The sequence below is a fragment of the Protopterus annectens genome, chromosome 8.part1, assembly GCF_019279795.1.
Source record: "Protopterus annectens isolate FY-2018-M chromosome 8.part1, PAN1.0, whole genome shotgun sequence".
Taxonomy (NCBI): domain Eukaryota; kingdom Metazoa; phylum Chordata; order Ceratodontiformes; family Protopteridae; genus Protopterus; species Protopterus annectens.
Genome location: NC_056742.1, coordinates 403504537 through 403530214, shown reverse-complemented (window position 1 = coordinate 403530214; position 25678 = coordinate 403504537). Strand labels below are relative to the sequence as shown.

General features: G+C 36.6%; 1 protein-coding gene across 4 annotated transcripts in view; it reads left to right on the top strand.

Moving 5' to 3' along the window:
* ZNF423 (zinc finger protein 423) overlaps positions 1-25678 on the top strand; it is a 1297648-nt gene that overhangs the window by 1186395 nt on the left and 85575 nt on the right. For all 4 annotated transcript variants that reach the window (XM_044081972.1, XM_044081969.1, XM_044081970.1 and 1 more), the window contains one exon: positions 15062-15193. In XM_044081972.1, the coding sequence (XP_043937907.1) occupies positions 15062-15193 (132 nt within the window). The remainder of the gene's footprint in view (positions 1-15061; positions 15194-25678) is intronic.

Here is a 25678-nt window from a genome sequence, read left to right as displayed (position 1 = left end):
GACGTCATGAAACATGGTAACAGGTTATATTGGTGAAGGCGTAGGATAGTACAAGTAGAGAAGGTTAGGGTGTGATAGAGGGGATAGTAGGAATAGATGTGAGAAAGGTATGAGTGTAACCTCAGGGGAGTATGTGTAGAGGAAGGGAGGGTGTAGTAAGTTAGTAGGGGGGACAGAGAGAGTAGAGGTAGAAAAAAGTATAAGAGTACCTCAGCCTGGGCTCATACATGAGCAAACCCAAACTTTGTTGAAAAATTATTTTATAAATGTTTTGAAGGAGTGCAGTTTAGTAGCAGTTTTAATAGTTAAAGGGAGGGAGTTCCACAGTTTTGCCACAGAGCAGGAGTAAAGGCTTAGGCCTGGGGTTTTGTTAGGTTTATAAGTTATGAGGAGATGCTTGTCTTCAGATCAGAGATGTTTATTTGGGATATAAAAGTTGATTAATGGGCTAAGAACAGGACAAGGTAGTGGGTTGTGTATAATTTTACATACCATAGTAAGTTGTACATATTGGAGGTGGAGGGGGGAGTTAAGCCATCTTAGGGAATGTAGGGTTTTACAATGATGAGTTAGAAGGGGTTGTATTTCTGGCAAATTTCACAATTTTGTTACAGCAGCTTCTATTTTTTTCCCCTTAGGGAGGTTTGTAAGTTAGTTGAAATTGGGGCCCCATATAATAGTGAGGGCAAGAGGTATGTTTTGGCCAGGGTAATTTTGGTAGTTGCTGTGAGGAAGTTTTTATTCTGTATAGCATGCTGAATTTTGGTGAGTTGTTTTTTTCTTCCACATAATTTTTATTGATTTTTATAAGTATAAATGTAATAAACTATTAAACAATAAAAATAAAACTAACTATATACAGTGTCCATAACAGATACATTTTTGTCAATACATTCACATTTTATCTAACAGTTTTTTTAAGTTTCAACCAGTCCAGTTGTTTATGTGTTATTCTTGAGGTTCTTGAAGTTAAAGTCAATAATTCTCTATTACATACAATTTTGGCCAAAGATAAAAACTCCACACATGATATCATTTTTTTTACTTTTCCAATTTAAAGTAATGATTTTTCTTGCAATTGCAAGGAGGGACCAGAGAAGGTGCACTTATGTACCTGGAATAAGCGCTGGTATCGAGGCATTTAATAATAATAATGAGTCAGTCACTTCACATTTATCTGACCACAACGCCTTTATAAAAGATTTAAATTTCAGCCGGAAAAGAATTACAGTTGCAATTGCAAGGAGGGACCAGAGAAGGTGCACTTATGTACCTGGAATAAGCTCTGGTATCGAGGCATTTAATAATAATAATGAGTCAGTCACTTCACATTTATCTGACCACAACGCCTTTATAAAAGATTTAAATTTCAGCCATTAAAGAATTACAGTTTTACATTTTATAAACATATGTGCCCAGTCAGCACAAACCACTTCTTCACATTTCCATCATTCAGATATTTAATTTCCCGACATCAGTGCTATTTTATGAGGAGTAAAGGAACTTTTGTGAATGAACTTCCATGTGTAAATTTTCCAAAAGGGAGATGATGTGGTATTACTGACTGACCTAAATATTGTTTTCTCTTTTTCTGAAAATCTGAATTTATTAACTTTTTTCTGCATAATTCCATAGAGATTCATCTCGGGTTTGTATGTCCATACGTAGAGTCCTAGATAGTCTTGACACTGAAAACCATCATTATTGCATAATACATTAATTTCACAAACTAGTAACAGAATTTTGGGTCTAGGTGTTGTTGTTGTGTCTTTCGGCTTTTCCCGGTTAGGGGTCGCCACAGCGGAACTCCGGTCCGCTAATGCATCGACGCATGTCTCCACGCAGAAGATGCTCTAGCTGAGAATCGAACCAGACAGCGTCTTACTGTGAGGCGACAACGCTACCGCAGCACCACTGTGGATTTCACTATTTGATTTATTTTGAATTCATTTACTATATTTAGCCAATTGTTTTGGTTTATGTTATATCTTGATATGAGAGAAGTGGCCTCCTGAATATAATTAGTGTCAAGAAATTGATACCAGAATACTAATCCATTTCCTTTAATTTCTTCTATTTTTTTTTTCTTATTGTAAGAGTCCAGACATTTATTTGTGAATGTTATAGGAAACATTAAAACTAAAAGGTCCCTTGTCTTGTAATCTTTGTTTGGTGGGTTGTTTTGATACTGTTTTGTATGTGTAGGCCAAGCTTGAGCTTGTCAGTTGTGACACCTAGTAATTTCATATGCTGAACCAATTCAATTTCAATTTTGTTGGCAGAAAAGATCTTGATGTTTGTTTTGTTGTTGCTGTGGGGTTTGTAGGTGAAGAGAGGGGGTTTTGTTTTTTTATGGGGGGGGTTCAGTAGGAGCTCAGCACTGGAGAGCAATGTTTCTATGGAAGAGAAAGCTTGTTTTGTTATGTGTTATAGGGGAGTTAATGTGTCTGTTACACAGATGATAGTGGAGTCATCTGTTACACAGACGATAGTGGAGACATCTGCATATTGGATTTGAGTGTCCTCACAGGAGGATGTATGTAAGTTATTGATGAAGATGTTAAATAGTAATGGGCCAGGGATGGATCCTTGAGGTACACCTGTGGGGGTGATATGGGGAGACAGAGCCCTGTTATTTTACTGCTTGCTGCCTGTCAGCTAGGTAGCTAGAAAACCACTGAAGTGAGGGGACAGATCAATGATGGAAAGTTATTTAAGGGGTTTGGGGTGAGATACCATGTCCAGTGCTTTTGACAAATCTAAAAATGCTGCAGGTACTGGTTTGCCAGTGTCACAGGCTTTGTTGGCGGACACCATGAAAAATAATAAGGCTGTTGAGGTACTGTGTGGAAATGTAGGTTGCTATGTGTAAGATGGTGGAAAAGTTGCAGGTGCACACATTTTGTAGAATCTTAGAGAGGGGAGACAAGATTCCAATAAGACAAACATTTGTGATGTCAGTGGAGTTGCCTCCCTTATATAAAGGGATATTGTGTGATCTTTTCTATAGGTTAGAGATATGTGATTCGGCTATGGATCTATTAACTAAGATGGTAACATTGCCTCAGCAGCAAACTTTAGGTTTTCTGGTGGGAGGTTGTCTGCTGAGGTTGAGTAATGTTTCAGTTTTTGTGGTAGTTATTGTTTGAGATAAAAGGATGGGCTGAAAAGTAAGCTGGGGATGGTTTGGTTTTTGGTTGAGTGAGGGGTTGGTTTTGTGTGTGTGCGCGCGCGCATAATGTGTGGGGTGTGTAGAGGTTAGTATTGGGGTTATTAGCAGAAGTAGTGAATTAGTGGATGAGTTGGTTTTATTTTTAGGCTGGATATGGACTGTATAAAGTATGTGTTGAATATGGTGGCTGTTTAAAGAGGTGGTGTATTGTGGTATGGATTGGGATTATTTTTATTTCCTGGATTGAGTAGTGATGTTACAGAGGACCAGAAGTTCTTAGGCTTGTTTTTGTGGTTACCTTGAATGTAGGAATAGTATGATTGTTTTGTCATGCAATATTTGTCTTTTTGCTTGATTGTGGAGTTGTCTGTATAACTGAAGATTTATGTTGTTTTTATTCTTTAGCCATGTCTTTAATGAGGTGTAACTGGGAATCAAATGCACTTTTCTTTTTTTAATATTTATACTTCTAGAACCAGTATTGTAAACATCCCCTGTCTTGTCATCAAAATGTGCTGCTAAATTTAATTTTCTCATAAACGGTTTTACTTCTGCCAGGGAATCAGCATTACTTCATCACCCAAACAAATGTCCATGTATATTGCACTGTGCTTATTCACTAACATGTATATACACAGTTTTCTATGTAATTAGTTGAACTAATCTGTTATACTATTTGTATCTCTGTATTTTTTTTTGTAAAATGTTTTGTATTTCACCTGGGCTGAACCTGGACGTGGTCAGTATTGATCAGTGCACTATCCTAGTTAAAAATAAATAAATAAATAAATAGTTTGCCTAGGTTACTCCTTGTGACTGATTTTTGCATATGTGAAGTAAATTTGCCATCAGAGGGAATGCTTCTAATGGAAGTAAAGGCCAGGTACTATAATTCTGAACCCAAAATGGAGGATTGTTTAAATTAGCATTTTAATGAGGATTGTGGGATCAGTGAGGGTGAGAGAGGGAGGACTAGAGAGAGCCAAATGCCATAGTGGCTGTCTTGGACTTCAGTTTCTTGGCTAGGAATTGGCGCTGACTTATCTTTGTTAATTTAAAAATGAGGGATTTAGGGTATCTGGCTAACTGGTATCCATTTAACTTTGATGTTCAGGCATCAGAGTGAGCCATCAGCCTGCAAACTGTATTAAGTGCAGTTTGCAAGGCTTTTGTTTGAAGTGGTGGTGATCAGTGAGATTGCATGCTCTTATGTTAGAGTAAGCATGCCTACATGTCTGCTCACAGTGATATTTTCCCCTAGCAGCTACATCAGATATCACTGTCCAGCAAGGGAAATGCAAAGCAGGAGTCAGTTATTTTGGGTTATTTACTTAATTTTCGTTAGTAGCACTTTTATATTTACAAGTAGCCTTAAGATTCCATTCTTCAACAGTTCTGGTTGCTCAACCAAATGTGGAACCATTGTGTTATCGAGCTATTGTTTCCAGATCAGTTCTCAGGTTTTAAAATCAGAGTCACCAGGAATAAGAAATCCCACCATGAGGCAGTGCACTGATCTGGCTTGTGATTCCATGTCATTGCCCTTAATATTCTGCTAGGCTGGCATTCGAAAGAATTTATAATAAAGAAGACATTTTAAAAGAAAGAAAGCCTATGTTCTTTGTTCTGTACCTTAGTGTTGCCAAATATAACAAAAGTGTAGCAAGAGAAAAACTGGAAAGGTAAAGGACATTAGGATATTTCTTGAATGAACAAGAGACCACAGCGCTGCATATCCAATTCAACAAATATATAATATATATAGAAATATATATTTTTTTTGCCTAGGTTACTCCCCTGTGACAGATTTTGCATCTGTGAAGTAAATTTGCCATCAGAGGGAATGCTTCTAATGGAAGCAAAGGGCAGGTACTATAATTCTGAACCCAAAATGGAGGATGGTCACTTTAGTGAGTGTTGTGGGATCAGTGAGGGAGAAGTATACTTCATCACCCAAACAAATGTCCAGCACTAAAGACATTAATACTATGGTACTGTCCATCTAGATCTCTCAGGTCTAATGATATGTACCTTGCTAGAACAAACAATAAACATGGTGAAGCAAAGTATTCCTCATACATATTCAAATTCAGGCAGGATAGGGGAAAACAAGGTACACATAGAATGATCATGTTTGCATAAAGCATGTATTTAGAAATTAGTCTGTGCCTGTTTCTTGAGCAGTACAACTTGCATATTAGTAGAATTCTACATCACAAAATATACTTTTCAAGAGTATTGCATACAAACTGTCAAAAGATGCACCTGACATCATATTCCTCTTTAGCATATGCTAGATATTAAGTCCAAGTGATCAAATGTGTAAACCAAGCGTAACTAAATGTCACCACAATCCAAACCTGTGCAACCGATTATTGCTGTTGTACAGCATCTGCCATGACCCCCTGCTGTATCAGTGGAGGGTTGATATGGATGTGCAGTGCTGTAGTCACTTGTTCAGTCATGAACTATCCTAATGTCCTTTACCTTTGCAGTTTTTGTCTTGATACACTTATGTTATACTTGGCAATGTTAAGGTGCAGAAAAAGAACATACTAGATAATGGCTTTTTACTTAAAAAAAAATCTGAGTTTGTAGATGCTGGTTTGCAGTGTATTTTCGGAGACAGCAAAAAAGTAAAACTTAGTGGGAAATACTCATTTAAATGCAAATACACATTCATGTGTAAGGGTACATCATAAGATGAGAAAAGTTCTCTTAAATATTAAGGAAAGTATATGTGAGTGGATTTTTTTATGATATGTGGTGAGGTGGCAAATTCCAGTTCAGTAATGTAGTTCTGTAATTTTTTTAGATTAATACTTAATATACATTAAAGTTGCTTATGCTACAGAAAAGTATTTTTTCTCAAGTGTTTAATCCTGGAATGTCATTATTAGAAACACTTGTGTCACAGACATCCTGTGGTTGGTGGCTGTTTAACAGATTGTAAGTGGCTCTTGATATTTTTCCATATATCACAGGTAGTTACAGGCAGATCTGTGCTTTGCATTTAGAGCCATTAGGGACTCTGTCATCCTTAATGTCATGCAGCTTAGCAAAGTAAATAGATCTGCAAACACATGAACAAGAGACCTAAATCTGCATGAACAGATAAATAAAACTCACTGGAGGGGCAAACTTGTTATGCAGCACCTACCTCATCTCCTGAACAGCATTCCCCTGAAAGTTAAACAATGTGACACCATATCTTTCAAATCTAACTTTGATGTTGGATTCCCATACATTTGCCCCTGGACTGACCTGCTTTGCCGTTTTTGAAAAAGGGATATGGCACGAGAGTGGGTGTTGGCAAGGCACATACAGCCTCTTGATTTTGATTGACTACCTTGTAATGCTTTTTGAGCATTCCAGCTGAGAGCTGTTGCAAGATTTGCTTACAGCTTAATATACAGGAGCTACCCAGTGTCACAGTTTATACTGAACCTAGCATGGGAGAGAAAATGAATGAGGATGAATATTCTGATCACCTGCCTTTGGTGGGGGCGTGGCTCTGTGGCACAAACTGAGTGGTAAGATCCCCATTGTATACTGAGAATCACACAGCAGTGCCCATCTTCAAGGAAGACAGGCCATCTGATCACATCTCATACAGAGGTGTGGATGTGTATCACAGAGACCACTACATGTCTGCTCCTTGGATACCAGTAAGCATGTGCACTAGAGAGAGCGAGAGACAGACAGATATGGCTTAAGTAAAAAAAAAAATCTTCCTCACAGATAATAGCTATTAGTATGCTCAGCCCTTGCCCATCAGTCAGTGAATGAGCCAGCAAGAGTATGATTGGGAACTCAACTTAATGGTCATTAGAAGACTACCTTGTAGAGCAGAAAAAGGTTTGCATCCTCACTGTAAACTGAAGTTACTTTCCTGGTGCTAGTTAACTAAAATTAAAGGATAATTCTTCAGAGGTGGTAAGTTAGACAGCAGCATTTTGTATTTTAGACATTTCTTAACTGGGTAAACCAACTGGTCAAGCCTCCCATTTTAGGGGCAACCTAGAAGCACTGTATGGTTAAGTGACTTGTTCAGAGTTCCATAGTAGGCAAATGGAGATGGGAAGAATAAACACTGTCATATTCAAGGCTGCAGATGCTCAGTAACTTGTGTGCAGAACTAACACAGGTATTCCTGTTAAGTGAAGCACCCTGTAATTTATTTCTGTTCCTGCACTTGTCTACAGTTTTTCAGATGCCAATATGGATATAAAAAGTGCATTCATTGATGCTTTGATTTACAGTAAGAAAATGTTGGGCCATAAGAATGGCTGGACAGGAGGATTAAATGATGTTAACAAGCTATCCTTTATGGGGGATAGATGAGGATTTCTGCCACATTAAGACACCCAGGGTGATCCGATGGCTTTAGGTAGAGGACAGCAAAAAAAAAAAAAAAACGGTCAAAGTACATTCACTGTTTCACTGAAGACTTCCAAGATAAGTGCACATTAAGTAACAGCTTAATTTCAGCTCTTCCAGTGTAAAAACAGAAACTCAGAAGAGAGGGCCACTGAACTCATTCCTTGATAAAACTATTAGGTTGATTAGGAGGATATATAGGGATCAGAGAGAAGGATTAATGTGGGTGGGCTCCTCTCTAATAATTTCTGTTTGAGCAGAAAAAAAGTCAGGGGTGTACTCTTTCCCCTTTATTTGCATTATATTTAGAACCATTGGCAAAAAAAAAAAAAAAACAAGAGACTCAGAAATTCAAGGATGTAATTGGTATTTTATTCAAGAAAAGCTGGCTGTGTTTACAGATCTGATTTTATACCTGCTAAAACCAGAAAAGGATATTTCAGTGTTGAGAAACATGTTGAGGCTATTTCAAATCTTTTCTGGATATAAAATTAATGAAGCTAAAACAAAGACAATAGCTGTAAATTATGTACCCACACACAAATTATTTCAGCAATATCCATATTTATGGGGACATGATAAAGTGAAGTACCTGAGAGCATGAATTAAAAATGATTCTGGTGTGGTAGCTAAGGATATGTGGGAAGAGACTAAACAAAAGATAATACAAAAACTGAGAAATTGGAAGCTCTTGTTATATGGATAAAGATAGCAAGATACAAGCAGTTAAATGTGTTTAGTACCTTTGGCTTTATACACAGGTCAGGTACATTTTTATTAACTAGAGGAGAAGTTGGGGGTAGCAATTAATAAAGAGCTGAAGGATTTTATCTGGGAGGGGAAGATGGCAAGAGTCAAGTGGGACAAGCTGATTCTCCCAATTAAACAAGGTGGTTTAGCATTAATTAGCATTAACTGATTTTAAGAAGTATTTCAGAGATACACAGTTAAATACACAGCACAAGCAGAAACGTATAATTGAGAGTGGGAAGGCATAATGATGAAGCAGAGGAAGCAAGGATAGACTGGGATTTTGGATGCATATCCTTAAGGAAAATAACAATAACCATGCAGAATATTATATTCATAAAGTAGCAGAAAGTATTCTAAAAGCTAAGCCAACATGGGAATGGAAAAAGGAGATTCTGCTGATAGGGATGACTGTGTTTAGGGATACAGACAATAGGCAAGAGGAGACTGGAATTTATTGGACAAAACTGGTAAAAGAACCAAGGTTTTGGGAGCAAATAATTAGAGAGGGGAGAGGTAATAGAATGGGAATAGGCCAATAATTTATTTGAACTGCAGGATAGAGATTGCCTTCCCTGTCAAGGATTGATATCAGAGTATAGGCAAAGAGAAAGAAATAGGGAGATCCTAAGTGAAAGACCAGCTAGAGTCTAGAACAGAAGCTGCTGTTAAAAGAGGAATAATTAGTAAAACATATAAAATGTTGCATGATAACCATAAGAAGCAATCAGAGGAGGTTAGAATTTTCATCAATGATCTTAATCTAATAATTCCTCAAGCTACATGTATCCAATATGCTGATGACTCCACACTAATATGCTTTGTTACCTCTACACCTCAACTCCAGTCCATTACCCAAACAGTGCTTAACATAGTAGAAAGCTGGTTCTTACATCATAGCCTCCTCCTGAATCCTAAAAAGACAAAACTACTACTCTTCACTCCCACACAAAGGTCCCCCCCCCAATTGACTTCACAGTTATATCCAGTGATGGCATCATCATATCTCCTGACCTAACTACCAAGCTCTTAGGGGTAACAATAGACCACAATCTTAGCTTTGACACACACATTAACACAACAATAAAAACAGTAAACAGAAAATTAGGCTCCCTCTATAGGATTAAACTTTTCCTTACTCCAACTACTAGAACAACTATTGCCCATACCCATCTAATTTCCACCCTTTTCTATGCCTCTCCCATCTATACCAACCTATCAAAAAACAACCTTAACAAACTAGCTCCCTCCTACAACAATATTGCCAGATTTGCTACTGGTTCCTCATTTAGAACTCACCACTGTCAAAACCTAAAGCAACTAGGTTGGCTAGAACTTCATAATCAACTTCAGATTCAATAGCTTATTATTGCCCATAAGATCCTCTATCTTCCTAAAAAAAAACTCCTATAATTACTAGCCTTCTAACCCCCTACAGTAATTTGACAACCCTTCGCTCAGCCAATAAAGTACTAGTATCTACAGTCAAATCCAAAAATAAACCCGGTGATTCTCTCTTTGCCAACACTGTTGGCAAATCCTGGAACCTGCTTCCCAATGAACTCTCATCTCTCTCCTCAGAGAAAATGTTCAAAAAACTATTCAGAGAATAACTTAATAACCACTGGTTATGTCCATGTAGTAACCCAGACTAATCTTACCACCACTTTCTCTGAACCCTACCTGTATAACCATTTGCAATTTATTCCAACTCTCTCTATGCCTCAGAGAGTAGACCCACCTATACTAATTCAGTCTTTTCAACTTTCTCTTACATAGGATCCTCCTTAAATTATGTACTGGCATAATTTGCAGCTTGCAGCATTACTTGTTTTCACATATAAATATCTATATAGACATTCTTTATCTTTCTTATTACATGCTACCTTAAAGTTCCTATGTTACTATAGGATAAATTGGATGACTCACTGTTAAAGACTGTACCTGAAGCTGCTATATTTGTTAGTGTGTTTTTCACTTCTCTTTCTTATTGTGTGCTGCTTTAAATTGTTTGTTGTTCAAGCTCTTTCTTATTATCTGTTACTTTTAATAGTACTATTTTTCTATATAACATTTGTATTTTTCAATTTAAAATAGTACTGTACCTAAATTTGTTACAATTTTACTTATATGTACCTGAAGTTGCTAAATTTTTGCTTATGTGGAGCTTTTCTCCCCGGGCCTCTACTGAAAATGGACATATATCCAGTTAGACCAGCCCGGTCAGCAAATGTAAAGTAAAATAAATAAATATAAAGTATTGGGAAGGGAGAGTGGATAAGCAATTCACAGAGAAATAATGGGGGATATATGTATGTCTCCCAAATGTGCAACAAAGTCTAGAAATTTAGGATCTTTGCTTGGAAGTGTTTTCAAAGGTATTTTTATACCAAGCAGACTCCACAGAATTTTTCCTCAGTTAGACACCAAATATTCGAGGTGTGATGGGGAAGAAAGAAGTAACTGGGAACATATTTTCTGGGAGCGTAATGAGTTGGCAATCTTCAAAGATTCCCTGTAGACTGCTCTGTCAGAGATATACTAGGTGATCACATTGGTGTAATTAAGGAAATTATTTTTTTGAGCTATGATACAGAATCTTATGGTGGCTGCCAAAAAAAGCAATTACTAGAAAATGGAAATCAAAGTCTAAGCCAACTTTACTAGAAGTAGTGAATATAGTAACAGAGATGAAACAACTGAAACTGGGATCTTTATTAAAGGGTATGAGAAAATTGCAAAGAAAAAATGAGAACTGTGGGAACAGTACATGCAGAGAAGGAATGAGGTTTAAAAGAAGGCAGGATATGAATGAGTTATGTAATGTTTGACTGACAATGACTGGATCGATTATAAGTGATGTATTATGTTTGCAATTACAATTATGTCAACATGGTTTGTGATGTATAATGTTTGCAACTAAAATTATGTCAATATGGTTTGTTTTCATTTATATAAATGTATGATTGCCTGTGTCACACCTAGTAATTTAATAAAGATGTTTTGTGGGTATGTTCACAGAAGCCTAGGTATGATGTACTGACCTAATTGCATATTGTGAGTAACGGCTGGGCTAGGGCAGTCAGAATTTCTCCACACTGCCAAGGATTTCACCACACTGGAACTCTCCCAATTTGGTTTCTGTTGGGAGAGAGGAAATGCACTATGGCTAATGGTCACTAATGTCCTGGGGGCCAAATAAAATATATTGAGAAAAGTATCTGTAAATTATATTGGAAACACTGTTCCCCAGTCTTGCCATAACTGGAGTAGGAAATTTAGCTTTATTTTTTATGTTGTATATCCCTTTCTTGTATTTTTCAGAAGCAAAGATTTTATTGTTTTGGCTCCCTGACTGCAATATGGTTTCAGTACTCATTAAGGCACATTTAAGTGTGGAGATTCATTGGTAGATGCAGAAGTTTGCCATTTTGTTGCTGTTGTATGAAAGTTGTTGACTAGGCCACATTGAAGGTACTAAGAGAAATATAATTGCTGAAGTTAATATGTTGAGAAGTGATATAGGCATCATGTCTGACATGAGGCCTGGAAAGCCGGTGCTTGTACTTGTATGTGAGATCAGAGAAAAACTCTTATGAGTTGTCTGCAGGTGGCATACAACACAAACATCTGATTTATTGAGCTTTAATTTGCTTGATATAATCAATAGCCGGTGAGTAGACACCTTTAGATATTAGAACTTCTAGAGAAAGGAATTTTCAGTGATATGGTACAGTAGAACTGATTTTTTCTTTCTGTGAAATCTAACAAGTTTTTGTACTAGTTGCTGTTGAAGGAAGAATTATAGTGTTCTGTCTGCGTGTTTGAGGGGAATTAATACTTCTGCAGTGTGTATTAAAATGATGAGTCAGTAGCAGTAAATGATGTCTTTTTAAAAATTATTTTCTGGTATTTGTAGATGTAACCAGTGGAAACAGTTTGCATCTGAAATGTAAAGCTCACTTTAAGAAAATACAGTATCGACCAAAAGTATCAACCGGAAGCTAAGCAACATACTTAAGTTTTTCCTATTTTTAAGACAATTTTTGCATTGTATACAGGTATCATTTTGACCTAAATATTTTGAACATTTTTGGAAATTTCTGTAAGCCAGATAGAGTGAAGGGGAGTAAATCCCACCCTTGGAATCCAGAAGTAACCTTTTCTTTAGCCTCCCAAGAAATGGCAGGAAGTTTGTTTGTGTCTTTCGGCTTTTCCCAGTTAGGGGTCACCACAGCGGAACTCCCGTCCGCTAATGATTGGCAGTTGATTTTTACGTACCGGCTTGCCATGCCTGATGCACAAACTTCAACGAAGGTACGCCCATTCACACATGTCTCCACGCAGAAGACGCTCAAGCTAAGAATCGAACCGGACGGCGTCTTACTGTGAGGCGACAATGCTACCGCAGTACCATCACCGCGTTTTTCTAAAAAAAAAAATATATATATATATATATGTATGTAAAATTGTTCTTCTCAAAAAAACATGTGCATGTTAAAAGGTAAATGATTGAATTCCTTTTGTCTAGTTTTGAAATTATTTGTTACCATTTTACACCACCTAAAAGAACAAGTCTTTTTATGTAGTTTCAAACTTGGGAATACATTTGCACTGGTGAAATAAATAACAGCTTTCATGTATACTTATATCCGAAACATAATGTTGAACTCTAGGATGCATTCAGCATACTTGGACTAGTCTTTTTTAATAAACCCTTTTCCTCTGATTGTCAGAAGTATGCATATTAATTTAGCAATCCAAACCATTCGGTTACTTTCTGTAATTAACAGCTTCATTGTTTTGTAAATAGTTTGTGTAATGTTTGAGTGAAAGGAGAAATGAATATGCTAGGTATCATAATATTTCTGAAAGAACAGTTTAGAATACCACGTTACGTTTCCTTTCTGAGATCTGCTCCTTTATTTACTACTAGCTGTTATTTTGTGTGTGTGCGTGCAATTGTGTTGTGTGTGTTGGCATAAAGTTCTGCATTTCATGCCACATATTAGTCTTACATCAGTACCTGCTTCATTGTTTTGCTGTCCGCCTTGTTGCAATTAGACATGTTGTGAGGCAGTGAAGTATAAAATAATGCTCTTGATTGATATGTCTCATTTATTTTAGTGTATGTGAGAATTCATTATACAGATGTGAAGATGTGTTATCACAGAAATCTCAGAATATGCTTAAGATACAGATACAAACAGAATTTGTATCATCAAAATATGTAATCCTTCTTCATGCTAATATAACAAATGAATATTACAAATTGGAGCACAATAGTAAGCATTTCTGCAGTGTGAAAATTATGCTACAAATGTTTGTGATGCTCATTTTAACCCTTCTATCAGCCTGAACATGTAACCACCCATCATCATTACCAGGGCAGTCCATCCCTCATGCTACTGTCCATAGAGGGAGGCAAAAGCTGAGTTGTGCCTGGCCACCATTTTTACTGATGGTTATTTTTTTCCCTTGTTAGTCAGATCAAATTCATGATGAGCGGCTGATGGTAGTTATAGCAAATGTAAAAACACCAAAAATGTTTCCCAAAGCTACCTTCACTAAACATCTTCAAGAATGTTTTTTTTTGCAGGGGGGGGGTAGCCCCTCCACCTCCACCCCTAAACGTATATATACCAACTCTAGTGTCGCACAAAAGTGAAGAAAAAGGCATATGCCATTTAGTTTGGGCAAAATTACTTTGATGTTTTTACGTTAGCCAAGACTATCTTTGCCAACCTGATATGCTGGTCTTTATGTGCTCTTTGACTGTGGGCTTCCAAGCTGCTTTTACTGTTCCATGTGGCCCCCTAGAGCCCCTGGAATCTTGGAAGCTACTCTCCTGGTGTCTGCTAGGAAAGACTTCTGTTCCTGAGGTTTGCATGTATTCCTGTCCCTGACATTGGTGACCAACACTAGCTACTCATTCCCACTTTCTAAGCTGGCTCCTTTCTGTCTTGGGCTCACTCCTTAGACCTTGATCGCTGGCATCACATTCGGGGCTTTATCCCTTTACTTCACAGCATCCGTGCTACTTTTATGACACTTGATCTCCTTGCAGTGTTTTACATTAATATAAAGTCGTGCTTGGAAACAACAGTGACTAGTGTTCAATGCCTCTTCCTTGCAGTGTTTTACATTAATATAAAGTCATGCTTGGAAACAACACTGACTAGTGTTCAATGCCTCTTCCTTGCAGTGTTTTACATTAATATAAAGTCATGCTTGGAAACAACACTGACTAGTGTTCAATGCCTCTTTCGTGGCCCACATTGCCATTGGGTAACAAAAAACAGATGATTTGCTGCATGCGACGTTAGAGCTGTGAACACAGCTTACCTTTTAATAGGTAATGTTCTTAACTGGCAGCACATACTGTACATGCATTCACAAAATTACTTTGACAACAGTATCAAGGGTATATATGACTGATAAACATATTTCTTTTTTGTAGAAGTGCAGAAGGCAGAGAAAGGGATTCAACAAAACTAATGTGTAGAGAGCATTTGACTGTAAATGGTAAAACTGTTTGCCGAAAAATTGCTTTTACGTGGAATATTTGTATAGCAGTGAGGTAATGCACACATACTGAATTCTGTACTAAGAAAAGCAAGCCTAAAGGACTTATGAAACATCTTTCGGCCAGCATTCTTTTTCCTTGTATAACAGCAGCTCTGTTTCTAGCAGAGTGTAGTGCTTTTCCTACACTAATCTGCTGTGTCACTAACAAGTTGTATCATTTGAACTTTGCAGAGGAAGGCATCAATCACGAATGCAAGCTGTGTAACCAGATGTTTGACTCGCCAGCAAAGCTTCTGTGTCACCTGATTGAGCACAGCTTTGAAGGGATGGGAGGTACATTCAAATGTCCTGTTTGCTTTACAGGTAAGACCTACATAAACCTTGGCATGCATGGTTACATCCAAGAAAAAAAAAAAAATGTGTGGTACAAGTGACAGGTTCTATATTAACAGGACATTAACAGAGAAACTGGGACTGTACTTAGCTAGTATTATATACCTCTCCATGAAATTTGCATTAACACTAGATTTTATCTAAAATTGGCTCTGCCTGGAAAAAGTTTGTTTCTATTAAATGTAAACAGTAGAACATGAAGAATATAAGCACTTGGTAAATTAAGTTACATACTCTTTCTTCCCAGAACAAAACCCGTAATGTTGAACATTTTTTGATCTGTAAAATGATAGATACTTGGTCTATTTTAAAGAAGAAGAAAAAAAAGATTTGTTGCTAAAAGTTGATTTAAATTGTTAATGTTTTTTTTAGATGGTTTATAATCATATAGAAACAGTTAAGGAATTCAACAAAGGATAGGCGAAGGTGCAGCTCACACAGCAAATGCTGGCCATAAATACTGATTCAGTTAATGCTGAGTTGAGTACTTGATCCTGTTGTATGAAAAAAAAGATTCACATTTGACAGCTTATTAATGAGTACATTCATAACAGTAAGGTCTGTGAGGAAAATCAAAGATCTACTTCAGGAAAAAATGTGGATGCAGTGTAAGTGCAATAGTTTAATGTACTGGGTTTGAGTCCCACAACTTCAGCTTGCATACTACATGACCCTCAGTGAGTGATTTAGTTACATCATACTTTAACAACTGATGGAGGGAGACAGTTTTGGACAGAAGGGGCATTGTCAGGTTACTGCATTTGTAAACACAAATCATGAGTTATCTCATTTTTAGAAGACCCTGGTCTGTAATTGTGCATTTCTTTTGCTGTACAGTAGATCTGGCAATAATTAATTTCTGCAAAGCACATGCAGTAGTAAATCCCAGGATTGTAAATGAGTGCTGTACTGTTTCTGTTTTATTGGTATGCCTTCATTATAAATCAGCTGCAAAATATATCTGACACAATGAATTTTCACCAGACGTTAATAGCTGTGGTTTTATTTCTTAATTGTGGCTTTAATGCCTTTTGAATAAATTAGCACCAGTGCGGGATTTGTTTGAATATGATTAGTGTAAACCATTGAATGGTGAGAACAGAGAAAGATTGCTCCACAGAAAGAGCAACATTTGTTTATTTACCATATGTAGTTGTATGGCATGGTGACAGATGTTAATGTTATACTCTTAAGCAGGTATTCTAAGAAAGGCACTAGGAATCCTGCTTAATTAAATAAGTATTGATTAGGACACTTGCCCCATGGAATTCTTAATGTACCAGTACTACTGAAAGAAACTGATGTAATTTCTTTTTTTTTTTCCTAAAAGGATAATACTTAATATTTCAAAGCTAAACTGAGAGTAATCTGAACAGAATGGCAACACACATTTAAGAGTTAGACTGAACAAAGTGAAATTAAAAGAAATTGATTGGTAAGAGAGGAAACTGCTTTATGAATAAATGTCCATAGTGTGGACTGTTTACATACATTTAACAGCAAATACTAAGTGGTAAGCATTTTTATCAGCCTGGCTTCAACGACATGTAAAATTGTTAATGACTGGGAATTGTACTGCATCTAGTTATTTGGATACTGTCATTTAGAAAATGCTTATTTAACTCATTTAGAAACAGTGGCTTGTGGCCATGCAAGTCAGTCGTAGTGCAATAACTTGATGCATTTTATGGCCGTCTCCGACAGCGTGAAGTATTTCATGCTTTTCTTTAAACATCTTTCAGTGTTTCAAGTGATATCTCAGAAAAGGAGGAACCATATACACTTCAGTGCATTTCTTTTTGGTTCACATCTCCTAATAAAATTATTGCATGTTTATTTGTTGGTTCCACAGCATCACTGTTGACCTCTGGCCTCCTAATATTTCCTATTTTACACCCATTCATTGCATTTATTGAGGCTTCTATCAGGGACCTGCCAGCACAGATGCCTAAAACCAAAAAGGTTGAAGCAAGAATCCCAAATTTAAAAAAAAATTGTTTCTAAAAATCCAGAAAGCTGAATTCAAGATTTTAAGGCAAAGTACTCGTATTGTTATTATCATTCAAACTCATATTTTTGTAAGAGGGGGAGTTGCCTGATCCCCCACTATTGTAATCTAACTCCTAGGCTGCACAACTCTGGAGAAAAATTAATAAAACACTTTGTTTTGCAGAGTTGGAGTTAAAGTATAATACTACTGAAGGTTTTAGGGGCTCATGGGTGCTATGCTCCTAAAAAAACTAGTTTTGTAATGCTGCAGTATAGTTAAAGTATTACTTTAAATTAATTTATTACTTTATTTTTGTTACTGAATCAAACCATATTGTTATTTACTTCCTGATGCAATATTTATGCTGTAGTCATATGTCTCAACAAATCAGGGACAAATCTAGAAATAATCAGGGACAATCATGGGCACTTCTAAAATATTAGTACTATTAACGTGAGACATTGACAGGATGAGAGAATGTGAATCAATATACATTTTCTGAAGTAATAGCAGTCTATATTGTCATTTATTAAGTGCAATAGCTACCGTTTCTCCAAAAGTCACCAGTTTTTAGAGGGATTAAGAGGGGCAGAGCTAAAATTTGAGTCAGTCAGTGATAAATGCTAGGGACAGTTGAGAGGTATGGCTGTAATATCGGTACTTAGCTGCACTGCACTACAGCGTATTTGGGGCTGTCAGCAAGGAAAGCTGGATAGTACTACAGTAGGGTTACCACCTGTCCCACTTTGCGAGGGACAGTCCCTCTTTGGGCAGTTGTGTCCTGACAAAAAATTGTAAAAATGGCAAATGTCCTGAGATTTTAGGACAAAATTATTTCCTATATTTTATGTAATAGTTTCATAAAACAGTTATTCTGTATCTAAAAATACCTAAATGTTATAAGAAACATAATAAGCAACTAAAATGCTACAAGAATAAGCTTTTATTTAGGCAAAAAGTTAAGTTCTAACCTTTGTACTGACTGTGGGTATGTGTTGGCCTGTAAAATCTGATGTTTGTACCAAAAATGTCCCACTTTGGCCATTTAAAAATGTGGCAACCGTATACTACAGTGTGTCATGTGAACTTGTCCTACCACAACTTTCACTGCCTTTGGTTTTCTACTCACCCCTCCCAGTGTTCTGTGGCATTTCAGACATATGCTGCAAAGACTAGTGCACCACTTTCAGCCTTAGTATGATTAGGGATTCCCCAGAAACGTCCCAGAACAAGTGTGTTTACCAAAGTAAGTGTCTTTGCACTCTAATTTATCCCTGCATTTTTTGAACTAGAAAATCATAACAGCTGACTTAAAGGATGTTTAGGGTGTTTTGCAACACCAAGGATTGCTTTCATTTTGTTCTTTTCAGCTTCTAATGCTGTGACTATTGCTGTGCTAGCTGGAACTTTGCTGTTTCAGTTTGCTGGCATTCTTGTTTTCACTTCCATTTTGTACTTAGATTTATATTTTTAAGAACTACATGGCTTGATTATAACTGCTAGCTTATTCTGAGACTAAATGAAACACAGCTAATTCAGGTAGTGTTATTTCTCGGCCACAGACTTCTGTTCACATTTGTGCTTTAACAAGGTTGATTAGGAGTATTTCAAATAATTTGCAATCAAAAATAGTTTTTGATTAACAGTTACTGTCAGAGTCTACAACATTTGTTAGTTATTGTTAATGTTACACTGGTATGAGCTTTTAAATCAGTGAATATACAATGTTCGATGTGTTTGAGATGACTATTTATTAATATACAATGTTCGATGTGTTTGAGATGACTATTTATTAATATACAATGTTCGATGTGTTTGAGATGACTATTTATTTATTAATATACAATGTTTGATGTGTTTGAGATGACTATTTATTTATTAATATACAATGTTTGATGTGTTTGAGATGACTATTTATTAATATACAATGTTCGATGTGTTTGAGATGACTATTTATTAATATACAATGTTCGATGTGTTTGAGATGACTATTTATTAATATACAATGTTCGATGTGTTTGAGATGACTATTTATTAATATACAATGTTCGATGTGTTTGAGATGACTATTTATTTATTAATATACAATGTTCGATGTGTTTGAGATGACTATTTATTTATTAATATACAATGTTCGATGTGTTTGAGATGACTATTTATTTATTAATATACAATGTTTGATGTGTTTGAGATGACTATTTATTTCATGCTGTGCCACACTATACTCATAAGTAACAGTGCTGCTATTGGCAGTAATCAAAAGTTATTACTTCTGTCTTACTGCACATATTTTACTCTCAATGTTTAATAATATAGCTTATTCTGCCTGTCACCTATTTACTTGCTAAAGTGATTGTCATTATTAGCTATATATATATATATATATATATATATATATATATATATATATATATATATATATTCATATTCATAATGTCTGATGAACAGATATTGTCATTTTAACTATGCACTACTGTTACATATATATTTGTATTTATTGCAAATTTGTCACATTTGATACAGTCAGTTTAGTGACATAATATGTCCCTGGAAGGGCTAATCCACAGCTGTCCAAAATAAAAAAATAAATAAAACCAGTAGCTGAAGTCTGCATAATTTCTACATTTGAGCCCTGTCTCCATTACACCCCAGTATTTTTTAAGCTTGCTGATGTCTCAGTATTCTTGGCCCAACCTGTTTAAGTGGGCATGTAGAAAAAGCTGGCTTTCTAACACAATCTGCCTGTCTCTATTGCATTCACACTACAGTAGTTAATCAATGTAACTTGATTCTCGAGCATTAATTCTTTTTTCTGCCTTACTATCTCTTGTCCTAGATAAATGTCTGTGTTCGCCCCCAGCTATCAAGCAACTACACCTCTCTCTCCTTATGTGCAGTGTCTGCAGCTGTGAGGGCAGTCACTAAGCAAGCTAAAAGAACAAAGGGTACCTACATTGAGGATAAGCAAGATTTCAGCCTGCAGTAACAGTCCTGTATGTTTTTTTTAAATAACTGCTACAAATAATATGTCTTCTCATATAATTTTATTGACATTTGACCTCTTGCTGTACTGATCACTATATGCATGCACAAGTGACTTGGGACATGGTCAGCACCAAGCCCTTAGCTCAGCTCCCAGTTTAATAGTGTCTTTTTCAAATATAAATGGCCTGTTAGTTACCCTCCCATTAATAGGTAATCATCACCCCCCCCCCACTACACACACAACTATCTCTCTAGTTACCCTAGTTATGTTACAGTAACATATTTTTCCTTGCTGAATACAGGAAATTCATAATTGAGCTTAACATATAAATGTTAGATAATATTGCCCGTAAAGATTGCAGTTAATAATTCCTTTTTCAAATAATCTATTTATTAATCACCCTCCCATTAGAATAGCGCATCCAACCCCCCCCCCCCACACACACACACTATCTCTCTAGTTTCCCTAGTTATGTAGCTATAAAATATATTTTCCTTACTTAATAGAAATAACCTTCCTATAACAATACTGAAGTTGATTTAAACATTATATAAAAATCACTACACAAACGTCATTAAACTTAAAATACTCCATAGTCCCAAAAAAGGTTCAAAGGTACTATCACCAGCTGTTCCACAAAAAGTAAAATGGCACCTCTACATAAGTGTACTGCTACTCAATCTACTGGTAGCAGGTGACATTTACCCCAACCCTGGACCCTCACAGGCACCAAGTTACTCCACAAATAATAAATCAACCCTGTCTAAAATCCTCTCCCAACAAAATAAGAAATGGCAGCAAAAAAAAATCAATGTATTCCAAATGAACAAAATTCCAGAACTACATGCATATCACTTTGCTGGCATATTAAGAAAAAGAATCTTAGCTAAAACATAATATCAGTAACACAGAAATGCTCCCTCTTTAACATCCTTAGAACTGATAAATAAGAAAACAGGAGGAGTAGCAGTAATGTATCATAATAGAATAACCTGTCACGTTTCCCATCTCCCACACCTTCCTTCCACAGTGTCAGACTACTTTTAAATAAGCTAAAACTAAACACTCCTAAACAGTATGTATGTCTGCCCTTTGTATCCCATCTAGAGATAATATCAGCATATTACAGAACATCCTATCCTAACTATCTCACAATCAACACACAGAGACAGTTATACTAGGTGATGTTAGCATTAACTGGTCAAGTCTCACCCCTGAGGTAGCCATTTCTAGTATATAGCTATACATTGTCTCCCAACTTATCATAGATACAACCAGAATCAACCTGAAAAATGGTAAAACCACAACCCTGAACTGGTTATTAACAAGTCACCCTAGCAATATAAGCTCACACGGCACCTTCGCTAGCACACTTAATGACCACTTGCCTATATATGCCACAAGAGAGGGCCATACTTCTCTCAGGAAACACACACACAAAGATTCTTGCAAGATGAACAACTTTGACCCACAATTGTTTAACACCTCACTACAATCTCACAACTGGAACATCCTAAAATCTTGCTACTATATGATGCTGTTGTCTAATTTAGTAACATATTTATGGAACTGCTAAACAGCATGGCCTTCTTAGGCTTAAAAGAGTGCAAAAACAACCCTACTCCTTGGCTCACTCCTACTACCTGGAAGTTAATAAAGAATAAAGATAAAGCCTGGAAGGCATGATCAATAATAAAACATTAAAACAATCTTCAACAATATAAATACGTACAAAATAAAGCCAAATGTCAAATCAAACTTGACAATAAAGCTTTATTACTCCAATTTGCAGAATACATGGTAGAAAAATTCTAGAGACTTATGGACCACCATATCTGAAATACTACACCCTGGCTCAAATGGACAGTCAAACCTCAACCCTCACTGCTCACTGGAAGAAAAAGCTAACGCTTTCAGTGATCACTTTTTCTCTAGCATTGCTGAACCACTTCACAACCAAACTGAAAACTGATTGACCGCCTCTGATATTATAACCACATCCCACTCAGTCTCACCTCCCATTTCCATTAATATTCACTCTTCCTCCTTTCAACCAGTATCTGCCATAGTAACCAAGAAATACGTCAATGAATTTAAAAGGAGTATACCAGCTTCGGATGAAATTCCTGGTGATGTCCTAAAAGTTGCAGCCAGCTCAGTTTCCTTTCCAGCATCCATTCTCATAAATAGGTCCATTCAGGGATCACATGTCCCAGAGATAATAAGGGAAGTAACTCCAGTGATATAACCAACTTTTGACACATTGCCATTCTTTCCCCTCTTTCAGAATTCCTTAAAAATGCATTCATAATCAGTTACTCATTTGCAAACATCCTCCTTACCCCCACACAACATGGTTTCAAACCAGGTCATAGTACTAGCACACAGCACTCCTAAACTTCACCAACACTATTAACTTTGCCAGAGACAAATGCCAACTGGTTTCAGATGTGTTTATGGATCTGTCCAAGGCCTTCAGTACAGTTTCCCATAGGCTCCTTCTAAAACAACTGTCTTTACTTGGCCTGTCAAACATCTTCACCAACTGGTTCTCCAGCTACTTCTCCAAGAGACTCTAGACTGTTAGATGGATTAATTTCTACTCGTTCTTCCTACCCATTAAAATGGGTGCTCCCCAAGGATCTTTACTAGAGCCACTGCTTTTCAATATATTTGCCAACAATCCACACTCTGCAAAATGTCATACATCCCTCATACAATATGCAGATGACTTGACTTTAATATGTACTGCCAATTAACCAGTTAGTCTACAAAATATAACCAGAGTCATTTTCATCATTGAAAGTGGACTCAGTAACTCCCAGCTTCTACTCAATCCAAAACAAAAAAAAAAAAAACAGCAATTCTACTATTCCTTCCAAAAGTCTTTACCCAATTCAAACAAAATTTCTCAATAACTATCTCTGATAACACCCTTATAGAAGTCATCCCCCATACTGATCTACTAGGCATGACAATTGATGATAATGTGAAATTTGTCTTGCATGTGCAACAAGTTCTCAAACAAACAAACAAAAAAAAAATCACCAAAAATTAGGGACACTATATAGAACAAAAAACTACTTAACTGACTTATCTAGGAAACTCCCAGCCTCCACATTTCAACTCCCCACTTTACTATATGGCTCCCCAGTACTGTTTAACCTTCATGCTTCAATCCAAAATAAACTAATCTGGTGGTATAATAAAATAGTAAAATTTACCACTGACTCATCAGATGGAACCCATCACTCCTTAGCCTTGAAACAGCTTGAGTGGCTTGAATTACTCAACTCACTCACACCCAACTACTTCTAGTCCACAAACTAATTTACGGACCTGAACAAAGCAAAGCCCTACTAGGATTATTTCAACAGATATACCCCTGCTAGGCCACTTCAATCTGAAAACAAAATTCGCCTTGATACCTACAAACCGCACCTGTCAGCAGGAACCTCTCTCTCTATTCCAGCTGTGTATACCACTTCTGGAACTCTGTCCTGTTAATCCTTAAACATACTAGCAGACTTTCAAATTTCAAAACCAGCTTAAAACAATATTTGTCTGACAACTAGATCTGCACAACCCTCAAAACACATGCATGGACCACCTGCTTACTATAATTATGCCTTTCTCGCTCTGAGTCCCTAACACCTCCATATCTTAGCAGGTAGTAATAGCCTAACATCAAAAGTAGTTCTTATTGTAATGAAACCATGCTACTAATGTATGCTGTTTGACTTCTTCAGCCAATAATTATTACTATTTCCTCTCTAGTGTCCTTCCTTAACATTCTCATCTCTCTAATACTTATCAACTTTCTCCCTCCCATGTCTTTAATTTTCTCCACTGCACATTATTCCTCTTCATCTTATTTTATTATTCTGAATGTTTTGGCAGCAGTCTATTCTATTATTTCTCACATCCATTATATATTAGAAATATAATCAATGTTTTGGATAACTATGTGTTAGTTTACTTGACATGGGCTGTCTACTCCTGCAGTGTGTCTTGATACTTGCAATACATATTGTATTACTGAACACAATTTCTTCTAGCACTATTCTGTAAACGCATTTCAATTTTTTGTGTGGGCTCTTATCCCCAGTATACAACACACACCCCAGTCTATTTTAAAGTGTTTTATATGTTATGGAGCTTTTCCCCCTTGTATACAATTACTTATCAGCTATTGTAAAATGTTTATGGAACCCCTCTCCCCATCTCATTGAAAAATATTTAATGTGTTGCATGGCTTTTCCCCCCTTGTATATAATTACTCATCAACTGCTGATTAAATGTTTTTGAATTTGCTGTGGAGACCCCCCCCCCCACCGCTGGGCCTTCACTGCAAATGGGCCATTGGCTCAGTTGGACTTTCATGTTTATCCAATGACAAATAAAATAAAAAATAATAATCATACTAATTTCAGTCTGCATAGGGCTCGTAATGAGTTAAACATTTGTTAATTCATTTTTAGGAATACTGACATATCACTGCAGTGCTTTTTACATGCAATATATAAAGACATAGCACTGGGACTATAAGTTTGTAGTATTAATACCAATGCTGTATTATGCAGAAGCACACTTTCATATTATGCCTTATACAGCAGTACTCTTAAAGGCTCAAACAGTTGGTGTTGTAAGCACTTGGCTTTTTGTCATTCAGGCGTATTATTTCATCCTTTTTCATTTTTGATTTCAGTCATATATCCGTGTAATCTCATGTGGAGGAGAGGTATGCACATGGTGACAGGGCTCCATGTCTTCCTACTGAAGCCGTTATTTTTTTTTTTTTTATTTGCATAAATGCTACTTTTGCAACATGATTCAGCATGTTAGTGTTGGGTGCTGGGGTACACATTCTTCCTATTAGGGACATCTGTCAGACACCAAATGACCTCTTTCTTGTGCTGTCTGTCAACTCATGGTCTCCATCAGATGGAATGCACAAGCAGGCAAACCCTACAGTATTACTCCTAAGAAAGTAAGCCATCTTAGTAGCCTCTCAGGCCTGTCAGTATTCAGGCAGCCAGCTAAACCTCAGGCACTGGTGAACCTTCACTCCTCATGGCATAGGAGCATGTATAAGTAGTACATTTTATGGACTATTTATTATAATAAATATTTCTGTTTTTTACTTTCAAGGTATGTGATGTGCTCATAAATCAAAACTTCTGAGGCAAACATGTCCCTCAACTATGTTTAAAGATAATACTAACTATTTACACTTGCAGTAAAAATAAAGAATACTAACAGTTTTAATACTGCTGTCAGACATATTCTATCACAGTGTCCATATCAGCAAATATAGCCATGGTTCCTCCATTTTTTATGTCTAGTTGCTTTAGCTCATCTTTTCAGATGTCAAGCTCTGACATCCCAGTATTTGTAGGACCACTGTCTGTATAGGTTGTATTTAATTACTCCACACAGGAAATCAGTGTGCTACCCTGCCAGTCGTAGTGTCAATTAG